Genomic DNA, 24174 nt, shown 5'->3' on the forward strand with positions numbered 1-24174 from the left:
GTTCCGGATATCCGCAAGAAAAATGAGATCCGTATCCGTATCCGTCACTATTGTTGCGGATCCTTTATTAATTTTCAAACTCAATTGACAGGATAAAATGTTGCATAATAACTTAGGTTATGTGATTAAGTAGTATAATTAAAAAATATTTGGCACCTTCAATTACTATTATAAATAACTATGGGGAATTAAGAAGTTCTGATAATAATTATTTTAATAAGGTTGATTTTAGCTGAAATTTGTGATTTTTGTTCATCAAGTAGCTTCTTAGGGCCCATTTTTTTAACCGACTTCCAAAAAAGGAGGAGGTTCTCAATTCGACTGTATTTTTTTTATGTATGTTACTTCAGAACTTTTGATTGGGTGGAGCGATTTCAACAAATTTTCTTTTGATCGAAAGGTGGTGTGTGTCATTTGGTCCCATTTAAATTTATTTGAGATCTAACAACTACTTTTTGAGTTATATCTAATAATGCGTTTTTACTTGACGCTTTTTTCGTCGACCTACGTTGTATTATACAGCATAACTTTCTACTGGATGTACCGATTTTGATAATTCTTTTTTTGTTGGAAAGGGGATATCCCTAGTTTGGTACCATGATAAGGAAACCAGGATCTGATGATAGGATCCCAGAGAAATCGAGGGAAACTCTTGAAAATCTGCAATAACTTTTTACTGGGTATACCGATTTTGATAATTTTTAATTTAATCGAAAGCTGATGTTTATCATGTAGTCACATATTAATTTTATCGAGATCTGATAACTACTTTTTGAGTAATCTTTGATAACGCGTAGATACTTGACTATTTTTTCGTCGATCTACGTTGTTTTACTCGTCGATGTAATTGAAGTCGGTTTTTTCGTTTGCTAGCAAACACAATTATTACGTACATATATCAGCTAATTATAATACGTTTATTGTATATACTAATACTATTTTATTGTATATGTTTTCTCCTTCCGTTCCTATACGTCACATAGCCAATGTGCGTCGGAGACAACGCTCTTCGAAGTTCAAATTAGCCGATTGTGTCCGATGTAGTCGGTTTTTTTTTTCGTTTGCGAGTAAACACAATTATTAGAGATATTATGAGAGTTTACACGGAACATAACGTCGCAACTCAAACATACGACTTTATTCACGAAGTCAATAACAACCTGATCGAAAGCATAAGCATAAGGTCGTAACAACAAGATACGACGTTCTGCAATAAGTACAAAGTCGTAAGTAACTAAAATGGGTTATTTTTATTTCATTTAGAGTCTGGCATTATATTTTTAAGCGAATTATTGATCACATAAAGTAAAAACATTGATTATAGATGTATCTCAAACGAACTTTAACAGTAACGGTAATAAAAATGGCTCTCCTGAAAAAACCATTTTTATGTCTTACATTCTTATTCGTAGGACCCGTCGAAATAACTTTTTTATTGAAACAACTTTTTCGGATTTTATCGCGGTTTATTAAGTTTTTTTAGATGCCCGACGTTTTCTGGACCTGGTTGTTAAACAAAAGTAAAACGCGCGCAATGCAAGTCGCAATCTTTCCTGCCTAAGGTTGCCAGATGGTTGGGATTTGGCGCGATTCTCCCAAATTTTTGTATACCTACCCGACTCCCGACAAAGAAAAAAATCTCCCGAAAAACATCTTCAGTTTAGAAAACAATAATTTTAAGTTCCGAATTTTCGTCCACCAATACGTTGCCACTCGACGCTCCGGCAGTATTGGCATGTTGTTATGCAACTGAAGTGGAGCTCAGCACGAAATATCCTGCTCAAAATCTGGGGCAGCCCGACTGGGAAAGTACCTCGACCTTAATAATACTGACCACAGCTAAATAATACTGATTTCAAGCAGTGTTGTTTTATGGTCAATAAGATGTCCTGGAGATTGATTGTAGGGTAGGGAACGCGCTTGCGATGCAAGCATCTATAAGTGACGGTAATTGCTTACCATGAGATGAGCCTTACGCTTGTTTGCTTAGTTGTATAAAAAAAATGCTCGAATGAGAAAGCTATTAGCCAGATCAAAAGCCGAATGCAAAATAAATTCTATGGCAGTAAGAACAGATCCATATCAATTAGAGTATCCGATGCTGAATAGGAAAATTTTTATAAAGAAGCAGAGTCGTTTTTCAACCGAGCTAAGCACTTAAAAGATCGATTTTATATCTGTTTTCTCCTTATATAAAAGACTCCTAATTTTCACAAAAAAGGAGACTTTTTTCTCATGGAATGAGCTCTTGGATCTAGTAGAAAATTTGAACATTTCTAATGACATCAATAATAATGAATTGCATAATGATTATTGTTCTTTAAGAGAAATATTTAATTTGTCACCTCCCAGAATGAAAAAAAGAATATGTTCAATGACAAAATATGGGCCTATTTTATTTGTAGGTGCAATAAGGATAAAAAAAATGGTTTAGTGTTGCCTATTCCATTACGCAATGCTTGTTATGGAAGAGCGTTTAGTTTACTGAACATTCTATGGATTTAATAAAAACAGAGGTAGTAATTTCACTCAACATTGAGGTAAATTGTTTGGATTACAAGTTAAATAGTGAAAAATCACAGAAATGGTAAAATCTGTGAAAAGTTACACAAAATACACGTGGAAAGCTAAAAAATAAATGACATTGTTCAATATCGGTGATTATTGATAATATAATAATGTAAGTAGTGAGAAAGCCATTTTCTATTTTATTTTATTTTAAACATTTGTATCGGCAGCGGATGATGTATAACAATGACGTTAAATGTTGTTTTAAAAATTAATTTTTGTTTCTTCCGACCAAAGACCCAATATCCCGAAAAACTGTTTTATTCTCCCGATAATAGGGTTATTCGATCTGGCAGCGCAAGTCCTGCTCGTTGTTGCGGCGGGCGTGACATTAACTATTGTTACAAGGTCACCTGCCGACACCGATTGAGTGAGTAAATAAAGATCCGTATCCGCGGATCTTGACACAAAATAATCGTATCCGGATCCAGATCCGTATCCTTATCCGCGGATATACACGATTTTGACGATCCGGCACATCACTAGAATGGACGTTTAAAAATTCGTGACGCGTGACGCGTTTGATCTGTAAAATTTTTAACCCTCATGCACCTAAAAAAGTTCCACTTCAAAAATGGTAAATGCTGTTTTATACAACTAGGTACAGTTCACCTGATGGTAAGCGATTACCGTAACTTATAGACGCTTACAACCCAGAAGCATCGCAAGCGCATTGCTAACCCTATCCTCCAATAACCGCAGGAACTCTGGTCACCTTACTCACCAACAGCAACACAACAAGGCTTGAAAGCAGTATTATTTATCTTTAATCTTCTGTAAGGTCGAGGTACTACCCAAGTCGAGCTGCTCTTCAGTTTTATCTGCTATCTCAGTTAAACCTCATCACTCATAATCAATGATCCATAGTATATACCTTATATCAGAGGTTGTGAAACTCTAACCAAAAGCCCATAACAAAAATCTGTGTGGCATTTACAAACATAAGAAAGAATGGAATCCTAGTACTAGAAAAAATACCAGTTGGTGTTGCCAATGCACTTGTTTTATATAACACTTCAACATATCTGATGGCGGGGCTTAAAAGCAAAGCAAGTTTAATAAAACCAACACAAAAAATAGATTCAAAATTAAACCTCTTTTTAAATTTAATGAACATTTAATTGCCATTTTAAAAATGAATTACACAAAGTAAACTGGAATGAAGTGCCAAAAAAAATTTATTTGTTACATTTGTTTAGACTTATCTAGTTGAATTAAGTAAAAAAACTTCACATGTTACTTGTCTCTTACTTTGATAAGATCATTAAGATCTAATGCTACACATATTTCCTTTGAGTCTGTACGTGGATTTCTGTCCAAAATTTCAGTAATTGGGTAATAGTTGTCACGGTTGTCAACATTCCATCCTGAGTACTAAAAAAAATATATGTTTACTATTTAATTTGCTATTTCATACTATTATTCATAGAAGAAATGAGTAAAATTTAATGATACCTACCACACATGTACATTTATGTAATATCTTTCCATTTGATTCCATTGGAATGAATTTTTGTAATAAAGCTTTTCCATCAATTTTCCACAGATTTAATTCATCCAATTTTGAAATAACTGTATCACCGTCCCATTTCACGTCAGATTTTAACAGAACAAAGTTACCAGACTAAAAAAGAAAACAAAGATATTAACACACCAAATCACATATGATTACTATTAAGATAAAATAAATTGTAATAACATTTTAAACATCCTGAAAATTATGACGCGGCGCGGACAACTAAAAAAATTGCGATGTTTCCGATTTTAGTAATTTTCGAATATATTATACCTACCTATATATGCCCTCAATATATGTGTAATATAATTATAGTATATTGTTTAATTAACAATTCTTGCAACTCTTAATGCCTTTTGACAGGACTGCGGTGGCTGCGTGGGTTGTCGCAATACACTCGCATTGGAAGATAGAGCTGTGTTGGCCCAGCGTTAGTGATAATTTGATATTAAGGTCTTGTGAGTACACTCCGGCATCGGTGCCAGACCCCATTTTGGAGCCATCTGTATAAATGCGGACTTCCCGTATTGGCCGGACTGGTCTCTTTCAGTCTCAAATAGTCGTATGTGGTATTTCCTTTCGAAAATATGTTGTTTGGGAATCCTATCACATGGAACAGCAAGTGGTGGTTCATAGCTCACTAGGCTGTTCCAGAGTTTATTATGTGGACCCTCCTGGTTACACCACAGGCCCAAGTGTTTCAGCCTGCTAGCTGACATAACCGCTTCCTGTTGTTTGAACAGATCAAGAGGTGCCAGGTCAAGCGTAACCTCAAGAGCTGCCGTGGGGGCGGTACGCATGCAGCCAGTGATTGCAAAGCATGCTATCGTCTGAAACCGCTGGAGCTTTTTTTAACGGTGGTAAGTTCTGTTCTCTGCCACTAGATTACCGCACCGTAGGCGATTATAGGCCTGACGATGGTTTTGTAAAGCCATAGAGTAATTTTAGGTGATATGCCCCAGCTTTTGCCGAGGAGCCGTTTGCATTGGCAGAGGATTATGCTGGCTTTGTTGATTTTTGAGTCTAAATACCTGCTCCAAAGAAGTTTGCTATCTAGGATTACTCCAAGATATTTAAACCTCCTTGGTTAGGGCAAGACTGGTACCAAATAATTTAGGGAGTTCAAGGTTCCTTAAATTCCGTTTATTTTTGAGCATCACAAGTTCCGTCTTTGCAAGTGCGGCTTTCACTGTTATTTCATGGTCCGTACACCACTGTTCGACGACTTTAAATGCGGCCCTCATTTGGTCGCAAACTGTTCCATCAGAAGGACCACTGATGAGTATAGTTAAGTCGTCTGCATAGCCCACTGTGAGAAATCTGCGGTCGTTGAGCAAGGTGATCAGTTCATCGATCACTATATTACACAGAAGTGGGGATAAACCCCCCTGTGGACATCCTCTCGCTACAACGCCTTTAGTTGTTCCATTCACAGTGAATTGGATGGCCCTGTACTTTAGCATGCTGCCAATCCACCCGGCAATTGTGTTATTGACTCCATGCTTAGGCAGGGCCCGGCTTATGCTGGTAAACTTAGTTTTGTCAAAGTCCCCTTTGTGGCGAGGGCGGCGGAGACGACGGATAAGAAAATACTCGAGCACAGTCTCAAGATGGCGATTCATCATAGAGATGCCGCCGTCATTGAGAGTGTGCTCGATATATTGAAAAGTGTTGGGGTGTGAAGACATCTTTACATTAATTGCATAAATAACTAGTGTGTAAATAAATTTAAATTGTAATGATTAGGGTTTTACATGTGTACTAAATTAATTAGGATTAATTATATATTATAAAAAAATATAATGATAATTATATATTTAAAATACATATAAATATATATACAGGGTTACTTGTAAAACACCAGCATCCTTGCAGGACAAGATATCTAACATCATAAATAACAACTTTTGTTCTACGACTTTTCATAATTTGTTAGATTTTACTTTTATACAAAAAAAAATATATATATATTAATTTAATTTTCCGTTTGAATGTTATAAACTCTACGCGCATCACAAAGATTAGGTAAACAGAGTGCCTAGTGCGAGTTTTATTCACAGAAACATGACAGAAACACGTTTATCGTGAAGATTATTTTGTATGGGATTTTAAACAGTGCAGCCTAGACGATAAAGAATAGTATACGATACAATCGATACGGAGTCATCTAGCGACAAACGCGAGAACTAAGTTGAAATCCCAAATCTCCCATACAAAATGAAGTTAAAATTTACGCCCGTTATTGCGAGACGGATTAAACAAAACTCGCACTAGGCACTCAGTTACTACTTGCGGGTGTGAATGTGAGGGGGAAGGAAGGGCCGGAGCGGCTAGCGCCCTTGAACTTGAACTATTTAGCTAGCCGCGGCCCGCGGCAGTAGGCGCGGCGACTTTGATGCGCCCGCGTTGTACGATTTTGTGTGCCACTCGTATTTATTTTAACTCGTATCGATCGATGTATTGTATCTCTACTAAAGTAATTTTATAACCATGGTGTACCGGTATTCTAATGTCAAGTACACGGAAATGGTGAGGATGCTGGCTAGGTGTGATGACAATGTGTCGGAAGTCTGTCGGCAATATGCAGCTAGGTATCCAAACTTACCTACACCGAGTCGTGAAACTATGTTACCGGTCGATGGATTGGACGCGGGGATCTCGTGCATGGCCCCCAAGGTCACCAACGTCAATGAACTTTTATTTATGGGGACACATTAAAACAATGGTGTACATTGGTCGCGAAATTACAAGCCGTGAAATGCTCATTGATAAAATAATTTGTGCGTTCAATCAAATTAAAACTAATTCGGAAGTGTTAGCACGTGTTAGTGAACAGCTGATTTTTAGGTATGGTCTGTGTGTTGGTTGTGATGGTGATTATTTTGAACGCTATATGCGCGATAGGCACCGACATGCAAGAGACTTTAACCTTAGAGGTAATAGGAATTTAGATTGTAAATATTATTTTATTGTCAATTATTTTTTATTTTTTAATTAAATTAGCTGTAAATACGCTGATTCCACTTTTTAAATACGCCTGCTTATTAAACAATGAAAAGTGAATAATACTTAGTTACCAATATTTGATATTAAATTGGTTTAAGTAATTAAACTTTAGTAAACGTTACAGAATAATAGTTAGCTACGTTAATAATTTTCACATATTTTGGATGTTTAGAATTCAGATAGCTAATCTACATACACATTTACTTAAGTCACTGCGACATACATACTATGATACTGTCTACAAACCCACCAAGCAATTTATATTATTAACTAGAGTTATTAACTAGAATTATCGGGCAGAGTAAGTGTTATTTATTACTATTATTGGCAGTGCAAGCGCGCGCGTCCTTTCGATAATGAATGAAACATACAGTTACAAATGTCACGACAGTACAATAAAAGTTTAAAAAATCATTTTTAATTAATATATTAAGTTATGTCAAAAATCGTAGAACAAATGTTGTTACTTATGATGTTAGCTATCTTGTCCTGCAAGGATGCTGGTGTTTTACAAGTAGGTTAAGTGTATATTATAAGTAGGCCTACTTACTGTGCACTTATGGTCTACTGGCCAGTAGACCATAAGTGCACAGTATGTTCAAAATCTAAAGATATGTATACAGTTTCTACCCCGATCATTGCAAGGTAAAAAAAAATGATAGTAATAAAAAAGAAAAAAAAAAAATATATATATATATATATATATATATATATATATATATATATATATATATATATATATATAAATTTAGTTAGCGTAACTCTTAATTTTTGGTCGGTGGACTCACGTCTGATTTAGAGATACTAAGCTTAGTTTAGTAAGCCAATTAGTTTTCTTAATGTAAAGTTGCAGCTGTAAGTACCAATGTATTGATTAGTAACAAACATAAATAAATGGAATAACAAAAGCACGGGCACTATAAGCCCGTGGATATACATCTTTATAAAAAAAGGCCCCTTCGATATCGATAAAGGCACCTAGGGTTGATGTTTTGTGCTGGAGATTGCCATCTATGTAGGATATAGCCTTATGTAGGGCAGAGTCTGTTAATTTACCCATTAAGTGGGCGGAATGCCCCTATTCTTTGAAACATAATATAATTTCTTACATGAAAATGCTTTGGTATATCTTTAGATTGACTTGAATCGGACTTGTTTCCATCAGAGCCGTTCTTCTCATCGTCAGAGCCTTCATCTTCATCTAATTCTCCTTCATCGTCTTCTCCTTCTTCATCTTCCTCTCCTTCTCCTTCACTCTCCTCAGATGATGAATTTTTACGTTTCTTTTTAGAATTATTTAAAGAACCCCTTGATGTGCGTTTTCTACCTCCCCGAGCAGGCTGTTCATTCTAGAAATAAAATTTATACAGCAAATATAATATTACTATATACATAATACATATGAATTTAGAAGTAATATAAATAAAAACAAAATTTTTTACTTTCATTTCAATTACATGTGTATAATCATGTAGATATTAATGTATGAAGAAAAAAATTTGTACCCCTTTTTATGAAGATTGTACAAACGGAGTATGAAAGAAGATGGGGACTTTTGGGCCAAAATGTAATAATGAGTAGAGATATTGTTTAAAAAATTGGTCATATTTTTTATTTTAAAATATAAAATATCAGCTCAATTCTGAATCTAGAAGCGGAGAAAATTGAGAAAGATAGTTTTCATCAAATTATTTGGGTATCGATTCAACTATAATCGATTACAGAATTCAAAAAGAAAATGTTTGCACTAGTTAATTGACTCAAGATATTTAGATGCACAATAAAACTGTAAACAATAAAGAAGATTTAAATAAAGTTACATTAATATCGAAAATATCAATTAATATCTGATACCCCAAAATGATTATCGATTTCGTATCGATTTAAAATAAATCATATTATTAATGACAGCTGACTAACAGTAATACTGTGTCCGTCACTCGTTTCGTGTTTACTGTTTTCCGATGCATTCTGAGTCCATTCCTGATATTTATTTATGGTTTCAAGTGTATATCAATATTTGTAATGAGTTTTCAAACAGTCTCCACTAAATATAACAAACATTAATGCTACAAGAACTTAGTGATCGGGTTTTTTTATAGACATTGTAACATAACCTTTTACAAAAAGTCTAATAACTCCACTCTCAGATAGCCAAAATATAGATAATTTTCAGCGAGGAATCAATAAGCCTAAATGCATTAATTGATACCATTTTCATTTCATTACATTTTGGCCCAAGAATGTATGGAATCGTATCCATCTCCTTTGGTACACTTATAGTTTATATAGAGAAGGAGTGCAGAATGCTAATATTTTTTTAAAATTATGCATAAAACTATATTAAATCAATAAAAAAAGAAAACATTACACACACTACCATATATTTAACACACACACTTATACTCTTCTGTTGATTGTTAAAGTGTAATCAAATTAACAAATTTGAGAAAAGGGTCCTTATTACCACGCTTTTATTAGCTTGGGTTGTATGTATGTATGTATATGTATGTATGTATGTAATAGAATCTTTGAGCATAATTTTCACCAATTTCCAGAAGTTTGATTGATTTGAAACTTTGCACACGTTTCAAGGATAATAATTCAATTACAGTTTCCCAATATCCTTATTAGGTACGCCAGGATTAATAAATTCTTTCGTGGATCCTCTGTAAGGAAGTAAGAGAGATAAAGCTAGCGCGCGATCTGCGCATGCCTGCAGTTTACTCTTTAGCTCGGGCACTCGGCACAGCACAACAGAGGCAGATACTTTTTCAGGCTAGTTGCATTTTTTACCTTGTTACCTACTAGCTGTTTCCCGCCCGCTTCGCGTGGCGTAAGTTCGTGGCTTCGCTCCGCGCGGAATAGTTATTCTATTCGGATTGAAGAATATGATTGCTCTAAGTTAACAGGAAAAACCCCATGCAACAGCGAAGATTTAGACGAAATGACTAGATTACGAAATAGTTCATAAGGCATTTCAATACTATCACATGTCCGCAAATAATTACAAGCCCCGATGCAAAATAGTTCGTCTAGTGTGAAATTTTCTGTGAGATATTTTTTGTATATCTATATAAAATATTAAGCGGTTCTACTATCGCATGTCGCGTTACTTATACCATTTTTTATTCATGAACCAATAAACTATTTTAGCTTTTTAAATTTATACATATCCTGTTTTAAATTCGAAGAAGTTATAAGCAAAATAGTTCGTCTAATTGTTATTCGATGCAAGAGTCCGTCTATCGGTGATTATTCCTTCTTTGTACAATTATGTTGCATAATTTAAATTTGTAAAAGTAGTTATGTGTCATTCGTCAAGTGAGACAGTACAAATTCTGAAAATTTCAGTTTTTTTCAAATAACAATGGGTCGTGGCAAACCCGTGTGTGAAGAGCTTCGAAAGCGAATAGTTTGTGGGGTCAATGCTAGCAAATCAAGTTACCAAATATCTAAAGACTTGATACTTCCCAGGTCTACAGACCGATCTATCATTCAGCACTATAAAAAGAATAGAATGACTTCTTGTTTGAAAAAAACTGGTCGACAACGCATCACAAGTGCAGCAGAAAACAGAATCCTGAAGAAAATTATCAAAAATAATCGAAATAAAATAATTGAAGTTTGCTCGTGATTATTTAAATTAGACTTCCGATCAGTGGCGTGGTATCATTTGGAGTGACGAGTCCAAATTTGAAGTGACAGTCGGCGATAAAAGGAAAAATGTGATTCGGAACAAAAATGAGGCATTTCATACTGATTGTCTCAAACGTAAAGTGAAGTGTCCGACGTCTCTTATGATATGGGGCTGCATGTCTGCACAAGGTGTAGGTGGTATCCAGTTGGATGGTTCTATCAATTCTGCAAGGTATCAAAACCTTTTGGAAGAGAATTTACTGCCCTCTATTCCGGCACTCAAGCATCAAGATTCGTTCATTTTTCAACAGGATGGTGCTTCCTGCCATAATGCAAGGACAACAAAGACGTGGCTACTGGCGAAAAGCATCCCTATAATCGAATGGTCATCTTAGCATCTTCTAGCCCGGACTTGTTGCCGATCGAAACCATATGGTAAAAAATGAAAAAAATTCTCCGTAAAAATACATCAAGATCGAAGAACGACTTAAAGGCTAAACTCTTGGCTGTCTGGGAGTCAATTAGGCCTGAGGAGTGTGCAGCGTTGGTTGCAAATATGCCTCTTCGCATTAAAGCTGTCATTGAGAGCAAAGGCGACACAACTAAGTGGTAGACGAACTATTTTACGTGAGTGACAAGGGTAGACGAATACTTTTGCGTTATGATTTTTAGAATATTTTTTTAATTTTTTGTGTTATGTAAAGTCGTGAAAAAATTTCAGTTACGTTAAAATAAACTTTAAAATGTTCCTCAAATTGTGGTTTACTTTTTATTAAACGTTCTTAATTATTTTACCAATTTACTTTCTATATTTTACGCTTTGCACTACTTTCCATACTAGACGAACTATTATGCATCGGAGCTCGTATTACAGTAGTAGAAGATCAAACAATCAATCATAATTAATTACTTCAAAATAAAATTATAATAAAATTTAAGTTGTAAAGAGAATATATAATTCAATCCAGAGTGAAAAGCGTGGGGTGCTTGATATATTAAATGTAACAATTATTCTACTTGCAACTATCTATGTGCGGGTGTTATAAAATAGTAAAAAGCTATAGTTTTTTTAAACTATAATTTATTTTTATAATTATTTGGTGCTTTTTAATTTAAATTTTTAATTGTGGTTGAATTTCGACCTCTGGGCGACTACTAGTATATATTAATGCGCTAAGGTTAAGATGTTTGCCTCTCTTTTTAGAAAAAACCTCACAATTACTCCACATACATTATATATCATTTTATAGATAATTGCTTGCTCTACCGGCTTCCACGAGTAAAAAAAATTATTATTGCTTTAGATTTTGTAAATTAATTAATTATTAAAATTTTATATATGACGGCTTTAATTTTGAAACAATATCAACATAATTGACGGTCATCACATTATTCTATTTAGATTTCCATCAATTTAGTGCATTGATCCAATACCATAATCAGTCAAATAGTCTTACATATACAAGTAACTATCACCATGTTTCAATGTTTCAATCAATCAATCAATCATCAAATCATCAAAAAAAGGAAGAGGTTACTCAATTCGACCGTATATATATTATGTATGTTCGGGGTAACTCCGTCGTTTATGAACCGATTTTGATAATTCTTTTTTTGTTGGAAAGGAGATATACCTAGTTTGGTACCATGATAAGGAAACCAGGACCTGATGATGGGATCCCAGAGGAATCGAAGGAAACTCTCGAAAATCCGCATAACTTTTACATTGTTCAATATCGTTGATTATTGATAATATAATAATGTAAGTAGTGAGAAAGCCATTTTCTGTTTTTTTTTGTTGTTTTTTTTTTTATAAAGACATTTGTATCGGCAGCGGATGATGTAACAATGACGTTAAATGTTGTTTTAAAAATTAATTTTTGTTTCTTCCGACCAAAGACCCAATATCCCGAAAAATTGTTTTATTCTCCCGATAATAGGGTTATTCGATCTGGCAGCGCAAGTCCTGTTCGTTGTTGCGGCGGGCGTGACATCAACTATTGTTACAAGGTCCGACACCGGTTGAGTGGGTAAATAAAGATCCGTATCCACGGATCTTGATACAAAATAACCGTACCCGGATCCGTATCCGTGGATATACATTTTTGACGATCCGGCACATCATTAGAATGGACGTTAAAAATTCGTGACGCGTGATAAGTGTGTTGAAAGCTATAAAATAAATTGCTTTATTCAATTTCGTTGATTATTATTGATTATACGATAATATAAGTAATGACAAAACCATTTTCTATATATTTTTTGTTAATGTTTATTTCTATAGACATTTATATCAGCAGCGGACGATATAATAATAATGTTAAATGTTGTTGTTTTAAAAATAAATGTATTAACTTTAATTTGATTTATTTATTTTTTCTCCCGGCCAAAGACACCAATATCCCGAAAAATTGTTTTTTTCTCCCGATAATAGGGTCTTTCGATCTGACAACCTTAGTCATGCCCGTCGTTGTGGCGGACGTGATGTCAACTATCGTTTCAAGGCCACGCACCGACGCCAATTGAGTGAGTAAATAAAGATCCGTATCCGCGGATCTTGGATCTTGTGCTGTGTTGCTACGGCACTAAAGAATTTAGCCACCCCTCTCTCCCCGTGGGTGTCGTAAGAGGCGACTAAGGGATAACAAGGTTCCACAACCGCCTTGGAACTTAAGAAGCCGACCGATGGCGGGATAACCATCCAACTGCTGGCTTTGAAATACACAGGCCGAAGACGGGCAGCAGCGTCTTCGGTGCGACAAAGCCAGTACTGCGGTCACCAACCCACCTGCCCAGCGTGGTGACTATGGGCAAAACACATGAGTTCACGTTATTTTTGGCGTAAACTTGTGGAGGCCTATGTCCAGCAGTGGACTGTATAGACTGTAATGATGATGATGATGATCCGCGGATCTTGACACTAAATATCCGTATCCGCGGATCTTGACACTAAATATCCGTATCCGCGGATCTTGACACTACATATCCGTATCCGTATCCGCGGATATTCATTTTTGACGATACGGCACATCACTAATTTGGTCTGATTCAATCATTTTCATTCAAGTTAATATATCGTTTCATGAGGTTTCTCTATAGATTGCGTATCTGCTTTATATAATTCTCGACAAATAGTCAACTTACCTGCTGATGTACCTGTGTATATATCATTATCATTATTATATAATAAAACTAAGTTGATAAAGTGTGCGCGCTAATATAACTTAAAAAAGAGTCCCGGTACAATACGACGGCCGGGACTTATATAGTGTGATAGCCCTTTATCCCACCTCAAACAAGAAAGTTCCCGTTATAACCTAAAGGGCGTGTTTTTAAAGATATAAGGGCTTTTCTAACCCTTCAACTTGAAAATTAAGTGTAGTGGCGCCATCTGTTGTCGAGTATTTGAACTTTATTCAGAACAACGATTATTTGGGTTGCATTTCGAAAGGCACTGCGAGCAATTGCAGCATGTTTAGTAATAGCGCGAAATTCCAATTTCAACAAAGTCTTAAATTACATTTGTTACTATAATAAAGTTATTAAATTTTATGTATTTATACAGCAGTAGCTAACTTATATTTTGGAGTTAAAGCGACATAATTTTAGTTATTCAAATTAGTTCTGAAAACATTTTAAAATTTAAGTTTTTAAATTTCGCGCCATTACTACGTATGCTACAGCTGCAGAGCCTATTGTTACGGCGGATGATAATGTTGCGAACGTTCTAGAAGGTGTGGGAAAGAATGCAATTATATGAATGTATTTATACCTAGAATACCACTGATCTCTTCTGAATTGCCATTTCAATTTAAAAGATTGCAGTTTCCAATTAAATTAACCTTTAGTTTTACAATTAACAAAGCGCAAGGGCAAACTTTAAAATATTGTGGCATTAACCTCAAAGAATCCTGCTTCTCTCACGGTCAGCTAAAGTCCGGCCGCTGAATACGAAGAATTTCGTACACCGACCCCTCATCTTTTGTCTTATTTGTTCGCGTATAAACATATTGCAGTTGCGCTCACACAGGTGCAGTGACCGCCGTATTCACAGATTGTCAACCTTTTGTTCATAGACATCACAAATTAAAAGTTAAAAAAAAAATTTAAAAAAGGTGAATGCACTAAAAGGAAAAAATTCTTTTTACTTTAAAACTTTTATTTATTTATTTATTTATTTACACTTTTTGCACACCAACACAAAAGTAACAAGTTTAATGAGGTTAAAAAATAATAAATTTGCATTAGTTACAACAGGCGGCCTTATCGCTAAAGCAGCGATTTCTTCCAGGCAACCTTTGGGCAGAGGACTAGAGTTGATTGTTATTGGGGTAAACCTAAGTATATATTATATATATCCATACATACACATATTATACATACATATACATAAACATACATATACACATATGTATATGTATGTCACAAATACACACATATACACGTACACAAATACCTACATAAACACATAACAATTTGATAACAAAAGAAAAATACATACACAGAGAAAAAATTAAATTGATAAACGAATAAATAAGTAAAAAATAAAATAATATTATGATGACAAGTACATTGCCTTAGTTAACCTCTTGAATGATTCCAATGTTTGAGCTCGTCTTATAGTTAGCGGCAACGAATTCCAGAGACGACAGGCTTCGACAGTGAAAGATTTAGAGTATAATTGTGTTTGCTCGCAAACGAAAAAAAAAAAACCGACTTCAATTACATCGACAAGTAATACAACGTAGATCGACGAAAAAATAGTCAAGCAACTACGCGTTATCAAAGATTACTCAAAAAGTAGTTATCAGATCTCGATAAAATTTATATGTGACCACATGATAAACATCAGCTTTCGATTAAATTAAAAATTATCAAAATCGGTAGACCCAGTAAAAAGTTATTACGGATTTTCGAGAGTTTCCCTCGATTTCTCTGGGATCCCATCATCAAATGCTGATTTCTTATCACGGTACCAAACTAGGGATATCCCCTTTCCAACAAAAAAAGAATTATCAAAATCGGTACATCTAGCAGAAAGTTATGCGGTATAATACAACGTAGGTCGACGAAAAAAGCGTCAAGTAAAAACGCATTATTAGATATAACTCGAAAAGTAGTTGTTAGATCTCAAATAAATTTAAATGGAACCAAATGGCACACACCACCTTTCGATTAAAACAAAATTTGTCGAAATCGGTCCACTCGGTCAAAAGTTCTGATGTAACATACATATATATATATAAAAAAAAAAAAAAAAAAAACAGTCGAATTGAGAACCTCCTCCTTTTTTGGAAGTCGGTTAAAAAGGTTGAAGAATGATATTGAATTTTTAGGATGAGGTTATTATCAGAGCGGAGAGATCTTTCGTGAGTATCACTAAGAAATTCGAAACGATTTTTTAGATAGGAAGGTGTTAGAGGATTAAATAGGATTGAGTATAGGAGAGTCGGATAGGTACCGACTTGAGCTGTTTGCGAAATTCTGAAACATGGTCATATTTACGTAAACTATCATTCAGTATATTAATACATTTAGGCAGATCACTAAGAGAAGATTGCGAGTAGATTTGGAGGTCATCCACATACAAATGGTAGAGAGAGTTAATGTGCTTAGTGATAGAGGAAATAAAAAGAGAAAATAATACAGGGGACAACACGCCAAATTGCGGCACGCCAGCTTTAATCGTATAATAATTAGAGGAGTATCCCTCAACATGTATGCGTTGCTGACGACCACGCAAGTAAGATTGGAACCAGTCAGTCACCTCAGCAGACATGTTCAGAGAACGAAGTACGGCAAGTAGTATGTCAAAATCAACAGTATTAAAAGCATTACTAAAGTTTAGTAATGTTAACACCGTGACAAGTTGATTGTCCATACCAGCTCTGATATCGTCCATTATTTTTATTAAAATTTATTTTATTACCTACTTATAAAGTCATTACATGATATATATGATATAAAAGCTTGTCGCGAGATTTGAGTACTCGTATTACCTTAGTCCGAAAATTTTAATAGTCAAAATTCATGTTGGAGTTAGAATGACGTCATAAAGTGACATGGGTTAGACATGGTTACATGCATTGTCATCCATATTGAACTGTTGGGATGCGCTCGTGTTTAGTTTTTGTCGGCGACGAGATCCCGAGTCAAGTCGATGCATGTCTGAACGAGTAAAGGACACGTCAAGAGAATTCAAGCCATGGAAGGAAACTGATTAGCCGCTTTAATAAGTTTTCTCTCTTTCACCTTAGTCCGAAAATTTTAATAGTCAAAATCCATGTTGGAGTTAGAATGACGTCATAAAGTGACATGGGTTAGACATGGTTACATGCATTGTCATCCGTATTGAACTGTTGGGATGCGCTCATGTTTAGTTTTTGTCGGCGACAAGATCCCGAGTCAAGTCGATGCATGTCTGAACGAGTAAAGGACATGTCAAGAGAATTCAAGCCATGGAAGGAAACTGATTAGCCGCTTTAATAAGTTTTCTCTCTTTCATTTTGCAAACGAGTGAGAGACAAAAACATTGTAAGATTCTTGTAAATAATTACGTAACTTGAAAATGTAAATTTTTGTTTATAGGGATATCATTTTGAAATTAGTTTTTAAAGAAAGGTCTTGAGTCATAACTATTTTACAAAAAGATTCTCGTCAATAGGGCTTATAGTTTTTTAGATATTCACAGAAATGTATTAAATTAATGGAATGAGTGTAACACCTATAATTAAGATAATGCTTAGCTATTAAGATCTTTTGTTTATGATTATAACTGTCTATTGTCAGTATAATATCTTGTTGGTGTTAAATAAAAAAATAAATAAATATTAAATGCGAATGTGTGTTTATTGGTTTCTTTATATAAAAAATTTGACAACCACTGGCAGTAGGCAAAAAGGTCATTGTACGAAATTCTTTGTGCTCCGCATCCGTACTATATATGTAGCTTGCTCAAGAGTAGAAAATTCGAAAAATTTATATATATATACCCCGAACAATAAAATGAAAACTGTTGTTTCTAAGCAAGTAGTGTGTAAATAATAAGAAAAAGTTTTCAATAATTTTTTTTTACTTTTTACGTTATAGTTTATTTTTTATTTCAACTACCACATAATCTCATATCAACTCCCGAGCAAAGCTGGGTATCATAGCTAGTTATGTCATAAAAATATTACCACTTCTGAAGCTAAAGAAGTCTCACTAGATCTTAAATTGTTAATAATTTTTGTACTGTCGGCATCAGATATATTTTTGTATCTCCACCAATGTTAGTTGTTATAAAAAATTAAGGAATATATAATAATTTATAGTTAATACGAAATATTAGTTTCTGTGTTCTTATTTGATTGACTAAAAGTTCAATTCTCAACAACTATTCTCAACAATAATATGAAATGTTGATTTTTAACTTTTAAGTAATTCTCTAAATTAATTTCATATGTTTATTAAAATTAGAACTACCAAATGCTGTGATAATGTTTACATAAACTAATCAATACTAAACTATAGTTTTAAGTAATAGTAATTAGTAGTAGACGCCGCATTTGCGCAACAGTCACAGCCATGGACAGGTACACCTGTTGCGCTGGTGGTTGCGGGTTCGATCCCCACACATGACAAACATTTGTATTGGCCATACAGATGTTTGGTGTGGTGTGGATGTTTGTGCAGTCCTTGTAAGTCTCCCCACCGGGCCTCGGAGAGCATGTTAAGCCGTCAGTCCCGGTTGTTATCATGTAAACCTACCTGATACCGATCCTTACTTCTAGTATGGAATATATCCACCAACCCGCATTGGAGAGGTGTAGTGGATTAAGCTCTGATCCTTCTCTTACATGGGGAAAGACGCCTATGCCCAGTAGTGGGATATTACAGGCTGAAGCGTAATTAGTAATTATTGAAAAACTTATACCAAATGTGAATGTATATGAATAGTTTAAAAAATAATGGTAAATTGACTCAGTTTTGCACCTAACAGTACATTCGAGTAACTGTGATAAGAAATTTAAAACCTAATTAAACATTTTACTTTAGATGTTTAGAAGGGTGAATCAGTGTATTATAATTTCCCTTGAGTGGTTAAAAATACTTTGATTTAAAGAAGAATATGTTTATAACTAACTAACAAGAAATTCTTTAAGTAACAAGCTTATGTCAAACGAAGCAACCTAACCTAATGTTAATTGCGTTAGATTTATTTCCAAACCACGCGCCATTATCATTTTGACATCATACTAGAAATGTCTTAGTATTAATTAGAGTAATATGCTTGTATCAATAACAATATCTCTATCATTTTAATCGTACCGAATCGGCATCCGGCGTCCAGTCCTCTCCTGAATCTTGGAACTCTTCTGGTTCAGCCCCAGGCTCTGAGGCGTCGGATTCATCGTCCGCCTTCTTAAGTGACTTTCTTTTACGCATTTTATATTAAAGTATTAAATTACAAGTGAAGATAACAACACAAAAAATTCGAAAACGAGAAAGCGAAAACTACAATAATAAACGAATGAAACGCTTTTAATCGTATCAGTGAGCTAAAATGAAGCCAATCGAATGTTGCCATTTATAAGATAGCTTATAAAATAAAATAATAATTATGTTATCGTATATAATAACAATAATTAATACACTTTATTGTACAAAAAAAAAAAAAAAACAGAAATAATACATAGCAAAGAAAGAAAGATTTTAACAATATATTAATTGGGTACAAAGGGCGGCCTTATCGCAAAAAAAGCGATCTCTTCCAGGCAACCTTAGAGCAAAGGAAATAGTCTAGCGTCAGCATATATTTATAATAAATATTTAAATAATTATACAAAATTATACATACATACATACGTACATGTATAGATACAGACACAGACGTAATTACGTGCATACATTCATACACTCATGCATACATTTAAACTTTTTCATATTTATACTTTTTTTATTTTATTTTCATATTTAATACGCTAAGGTTGTTGTTAATGTTTGTCCCCTTTTTTAAAAAAAACCTCACGATAAATTATATAATTATCATTTTATAGATAACTGCATGCTCTACTGGCATCCACAACTAAAAAAATATTGTTGCTTTAGATTTTGTAAATTAATTATCAAAATAAATGACGGCTTTAATTTTGAAATAATGTCACAGTCGGTAAATTTTTTGTTCAATTTCAAATCAACTCTCGTTTGCAAAGAACAACGTATGAACACTTTTTATAATTTTGGAAAGTGAAAATTATTATACTTATGTAGTGCGAATTATTCGCACGGTTATAGCTAGTACAGCAATAATTGCATCTAATTTATTAATTACTGTATATTGAATAATAATTTTAAGGCTTTTTTCAAAATTTGTTTTATTTTCTATTAAAAAACCAATACTAAAAATCACTCAGAGCGAGTATTTCTGTTAGATAAATTTGTTCATGGGCTTCCAAATTTGTTTATTTAGTAACGAAATAAAATTTGATGTAGTATCCTTAAATTACCACTGTAGTCGATAAAAATCAAACCACTAATGATTTTATAGTTTTAATGACAAAGATTAATCTATGTATCATTCGACAATTGACCAGCTCCTTTTTTTAACCTACCCCACCCCAGCCTGCAAAATAATGATGATTGTAATAAAAAAAAATACTAATCGATAGATTTTCAATAGCTCAATTCAACTACGTTGTCCTTTTAAATTGCTCACCTTAAACTATTTCATTAAAAATCAAAAAAGTCGTTGAAAAATATTCATTTATCAATAATATCAAACTCCCTATATCTTTTGATGTATACAATATTTTAAATTGCTCAAAGTGTTAAAAAACTGCTCAGGTTGCATTCAGGTTGCTTTAACACTTTGAGCAATTTAAAATATTGTATACATCAAAAGATATAGGAGTTTGAAAATATTTGATTTTTTTTAAAAATTTTTGATTTTTAATTATATAATTTGAGGTGAGCAATTTAAAAGGATAACGTAGTTGCATTGAGCTATTGAAAATGTTTCGATTAGTATTTTTTTTACAAATATCATTATTTTATTTGTTCAAACTATTTATATTTATTTAAAAATTAAGGGAAGTGGATCTGTTCCAAACTATACTTGAGCAATTATAAATGCAACTTGAGCAGTTTTTTAACACTTTGAGCAATTTAAAATATTGTATACATCAAAAGATATAGGAGTTTGAAAATATTTGATTTTTAAAAAAAAAAATTTGATTTTTAATTATATAATTTGAGGCGAGCAATTTAAAAGTACAACGTAGTTGAATTGAGCTATTCAAAATCTATCAATTAGTATTTATTTTATTACAAATATCATTATTTTGCAGGCTGGGGTGGGGTAGGTCTTTTTTTAGATCCGATTTTTTTTTTAATAAATCAAAATTGACAGTTCATAGATAATCGCGGTAACGAGCCAGTAACCTCCGTGGTCTCTGGCGAGCTGTCGGTGGCACTCGTGTTGCCCGCATTACATCCTCCTCCTCCAAATCACGATTTCGCCCCGAAAGTGAGTTGGTGTAAGTGTGTTGAGGTGGAGTGAGTGTGGATTGATGAGAGTCTACACGAGGTGTTACGGGGGTGTCGGGTTGAACACGAGGTCGCTCACGTAATCGACGAGGCTGTACAGGAAGGTCTTGCCCCATCACGCATATAAGCGGAGTAAGGTCAGAGCTGTGGAAATGGCCTAAGGTGCTGCCCTGCACATCGGCTATTTCGTATCTGCATGGAGTAACCACACGTTGTACCTTATATGGTCCATCGCGCAGAGGCATGAACTTTTTTGTCTTGCCCTTCTGCACGTTGCTATGGGCATGCGTCGTCAGTAATACGAGGTACCACCCCAGTCGACCAGCACCCTCTTGAAAATCAGGCGCTGGTCGACGGGAGTTATCTGCATACACCTTGCGAGCGTCTTGTTGTGTTTCCACCTGCTCGCGGACCTCGCGCATCGTGGATACGAACTTTTCAAGATACGGGGTCACCTGTGGATAAAATTGTCGTTTTCGAGTACCGTCCACAAATCATGTTGCACGTCGAATGGGGTTCTCATTTCACGCGCAAACATTATGTAGGGAGCATAGATCAAGTAAAAAAAGGTAGATAACGCACCTAGAACAGAAAACTGAAGCCACTTTTTTAAAGATGTGTGAGTGAGTGAAGTGTTGACACCTTTTAAAAAAAGTCCCTAAAATTTTTATTAAACAAATAATTTAATATAGGTAAAATGGGTATGTGAAAATAAAAACCTGTTTATAGTTTTAAATAAATTCAATAAAAATAAAGCAAAAAATCGGTAGAATAATAAAAAAATATATTCGTAAGATAATCGTATGAATGGACACTTCCTATCCCCTCTGTTTATCTCTTTTCAGTTTGCAGTCGGTTTTTTTTTTAACTATTTTTCTTAAACCTAGAATCCTTTATGTTGTATAAGTTTTTTAAATTTTTGTCGCTTAGAACTCAGAGTCATCGTCATTGTTTGCATTTTACTAATATGATGTAGTCTTATGCTCAAATATTTTTCAATCACTAATCGTATTAAATTGACTTTATGCGCATGGCCAGCATAATCGTGGTCATTTTCTCAGTCTTACAGCCGCTACCCATTCACCTCTTATTAAAATATTCGTTGGAAACCTAAAACCATGAAATTTGATAGTAAAATATGGGTACCTAGTTTACTCAAAAATTGTAAAAAGTTAAAACATAAAACAAACGAGTAAATAATTCATAAATATATTTTGATTTTTTTATTTTCAATTTATGTAACATAAAATAACACGAGAAAAAAAACAATAACTATGTCTACTTTTTACTTAATTATTTTTCTGATTGCGTACAATTTACTTACCCACATTTTGGGGTATTGAAAAAAAGAACTACTGGCAGCACTCCCGTAGTACGTCATTTCGTGACATTGAAATTATAAGTTCCGAATAACCTCAATATTATTTTGGAATAACAATAAATTTAATGTTTTATATGTACTTACGTGTGAAACGATATTCCTTCAGATTTTTTGTTTACTTTGGTATTGTTTTTGCACCATTTAATCACACAAGACGGCATTTTATAAGCAAAGTTACTGTATGAAGCCTCGTGACATACTAACGAAAATGAGCGTAGTTTGATGCATATGTGTGCGTGAGCGCGTGTATTTACTTGAAGGAGCCGAGTTTTGTGGCTTCACTAACAACAAAGGCCGAGCATTATCTACTTTTTTTTACTATATCTATGGTAGGGAGGTGTCATGTCCGTTGTCTTGCAGTTGGCAGTGTTCAAGGCGAACCGCACCTGAGGTAAGTACTTTGGGTGAGAACGATGTTCGTTCTTGACTAGCATGGCCAACTGGATCTTAATGTCCCTGTTCTTTCTTTCGGCGGGGTTGGCTCCTGGATGATACAGCGGAATTAGGTTTTGTTTTATCCCTAGTAAAAACATTGTCTGCTGCATAACGGCGGATACGAATTGAGGTCCATTATCAGAGGTTATTCGCCGTGGGAACCCGTAGAGTAGAAAGTATTCCTCGACCATCAGAGGTGCGCATGCTTCAGCAGTAGCTTCCTTCATAGCAAAGAGTTCAATCCAACGAGAGAGGTGTCCTCCATAAGAAACAGCCACTTCTCTCCGTTCTCACCCTATGGTAGGGGTCCGAAAAAATCTATGGCAAGCACTTCACCTCTGCGAGCTAGGATAGGCGTCTGTAAGAGGTCGGGCGGCTTCTGGTTTGTGTACTTGTACCATTGACAGTCAGCACATCCTTTTAGGTAGTTGGTCACGCAGTTACGCATTCCGGTAAAATAGTGACAATGTCGGATGCGGTCTAAGGTTCGCTCTACGCCCTGATGGCCAGCGGTATGTGCGTCGTGAAACTCCTTCAACGTCACCTCTATCATGGACTCCGGGACCACCAGTTGCGGTTCTTCCGAATCAGAATCGGGGCTGAGACAGTAGAGAACGCCCTGATTCATCAAATATCCCCGTTCTAACCAACATCATTGCTTTCGACCTCCTTGATGACTTTGCTGACATCTGGATCTTCCATCTGAGCAGCTCTCAGCTCCTCTGCTTTTATTCGTGGGAGGTCGATAGTGACAGCACATACCGCAATCCGTCTGAGAGCTCTTTTCGCAAATCGGTCAACTGAGGGTGTCGGTGACATTGGCCTTTCCAGGCGTATACTCGTATTTGATGTCGTGAGCCTGAAGTTTGAGCAACCAACGCATGAGTCTACCACTTGGCGACTTAAGAGACAGCAGTCATTTCAGAGGCTGGTGATCGCTCCTGACTGTCACGGGGTGACCATCAATGTAGGTGCGATATTTTTCCACCACCGACACGACAGCCAACGCCTCGCGCTCGGTGGTGCTGTATCTTCTTTCTGGGTCAGTGAGTAAACGGCTTGAGTATTCGATTGGGTGCTCTTCGTTGCCTTCACCCTGTAA

At 35.0% G+C, this 24174-nt stretch overlaps 1 protein-coding gene across 1 annotated transcript; it reads right to left on the reverse strand.

Annotated features, from left to right (window-relative positions):
- Nucleotides 1-3665: 3665 nt before the first annotated feature.
- On the reverse strand, nucleotides 3666-19310 carry LOC123659749 (HIV Tat-specific factor 1 homolog). Its single transcript, XM_045594929.1, has 4 exons — nucleotides 19040-19310; nucleotides 8200-8439; nucleotides 4028-4192; nucleotides 3666-3942 (listed from the first exon to the last, which is right to left on the reverse strand). The coding sequence occupies exons 1-4, from the start codon at nucleotides 19154-19156 to the stop codon at nucleotides 3805-3807; spliced, it is 660 nt and encodes a 219-aa protein (XP_045450885.1). The 5' UTR covers nucleotides 19157-19310; the 3' UTR covers nucleotides 3666-3804.
- Between the last annotated feature and the right edge of the window lie 4864 nt (nucleotides 19311-24174).

The sequence above is a fragment of the Melitaea cinxia genome, chromosome 14 (assembly GCF_905220565.1).
Source record: "Melitaea cinxia chromosome 14, ilMelCinx1.1, whole genome shotgun sequence".
Lineage (NCBI taxonomy): Eukaryota > Metazoa > Arthropoda > Insecta > Lepidoptera > Nymphalidae > Melitaea > Melitaea cinxia.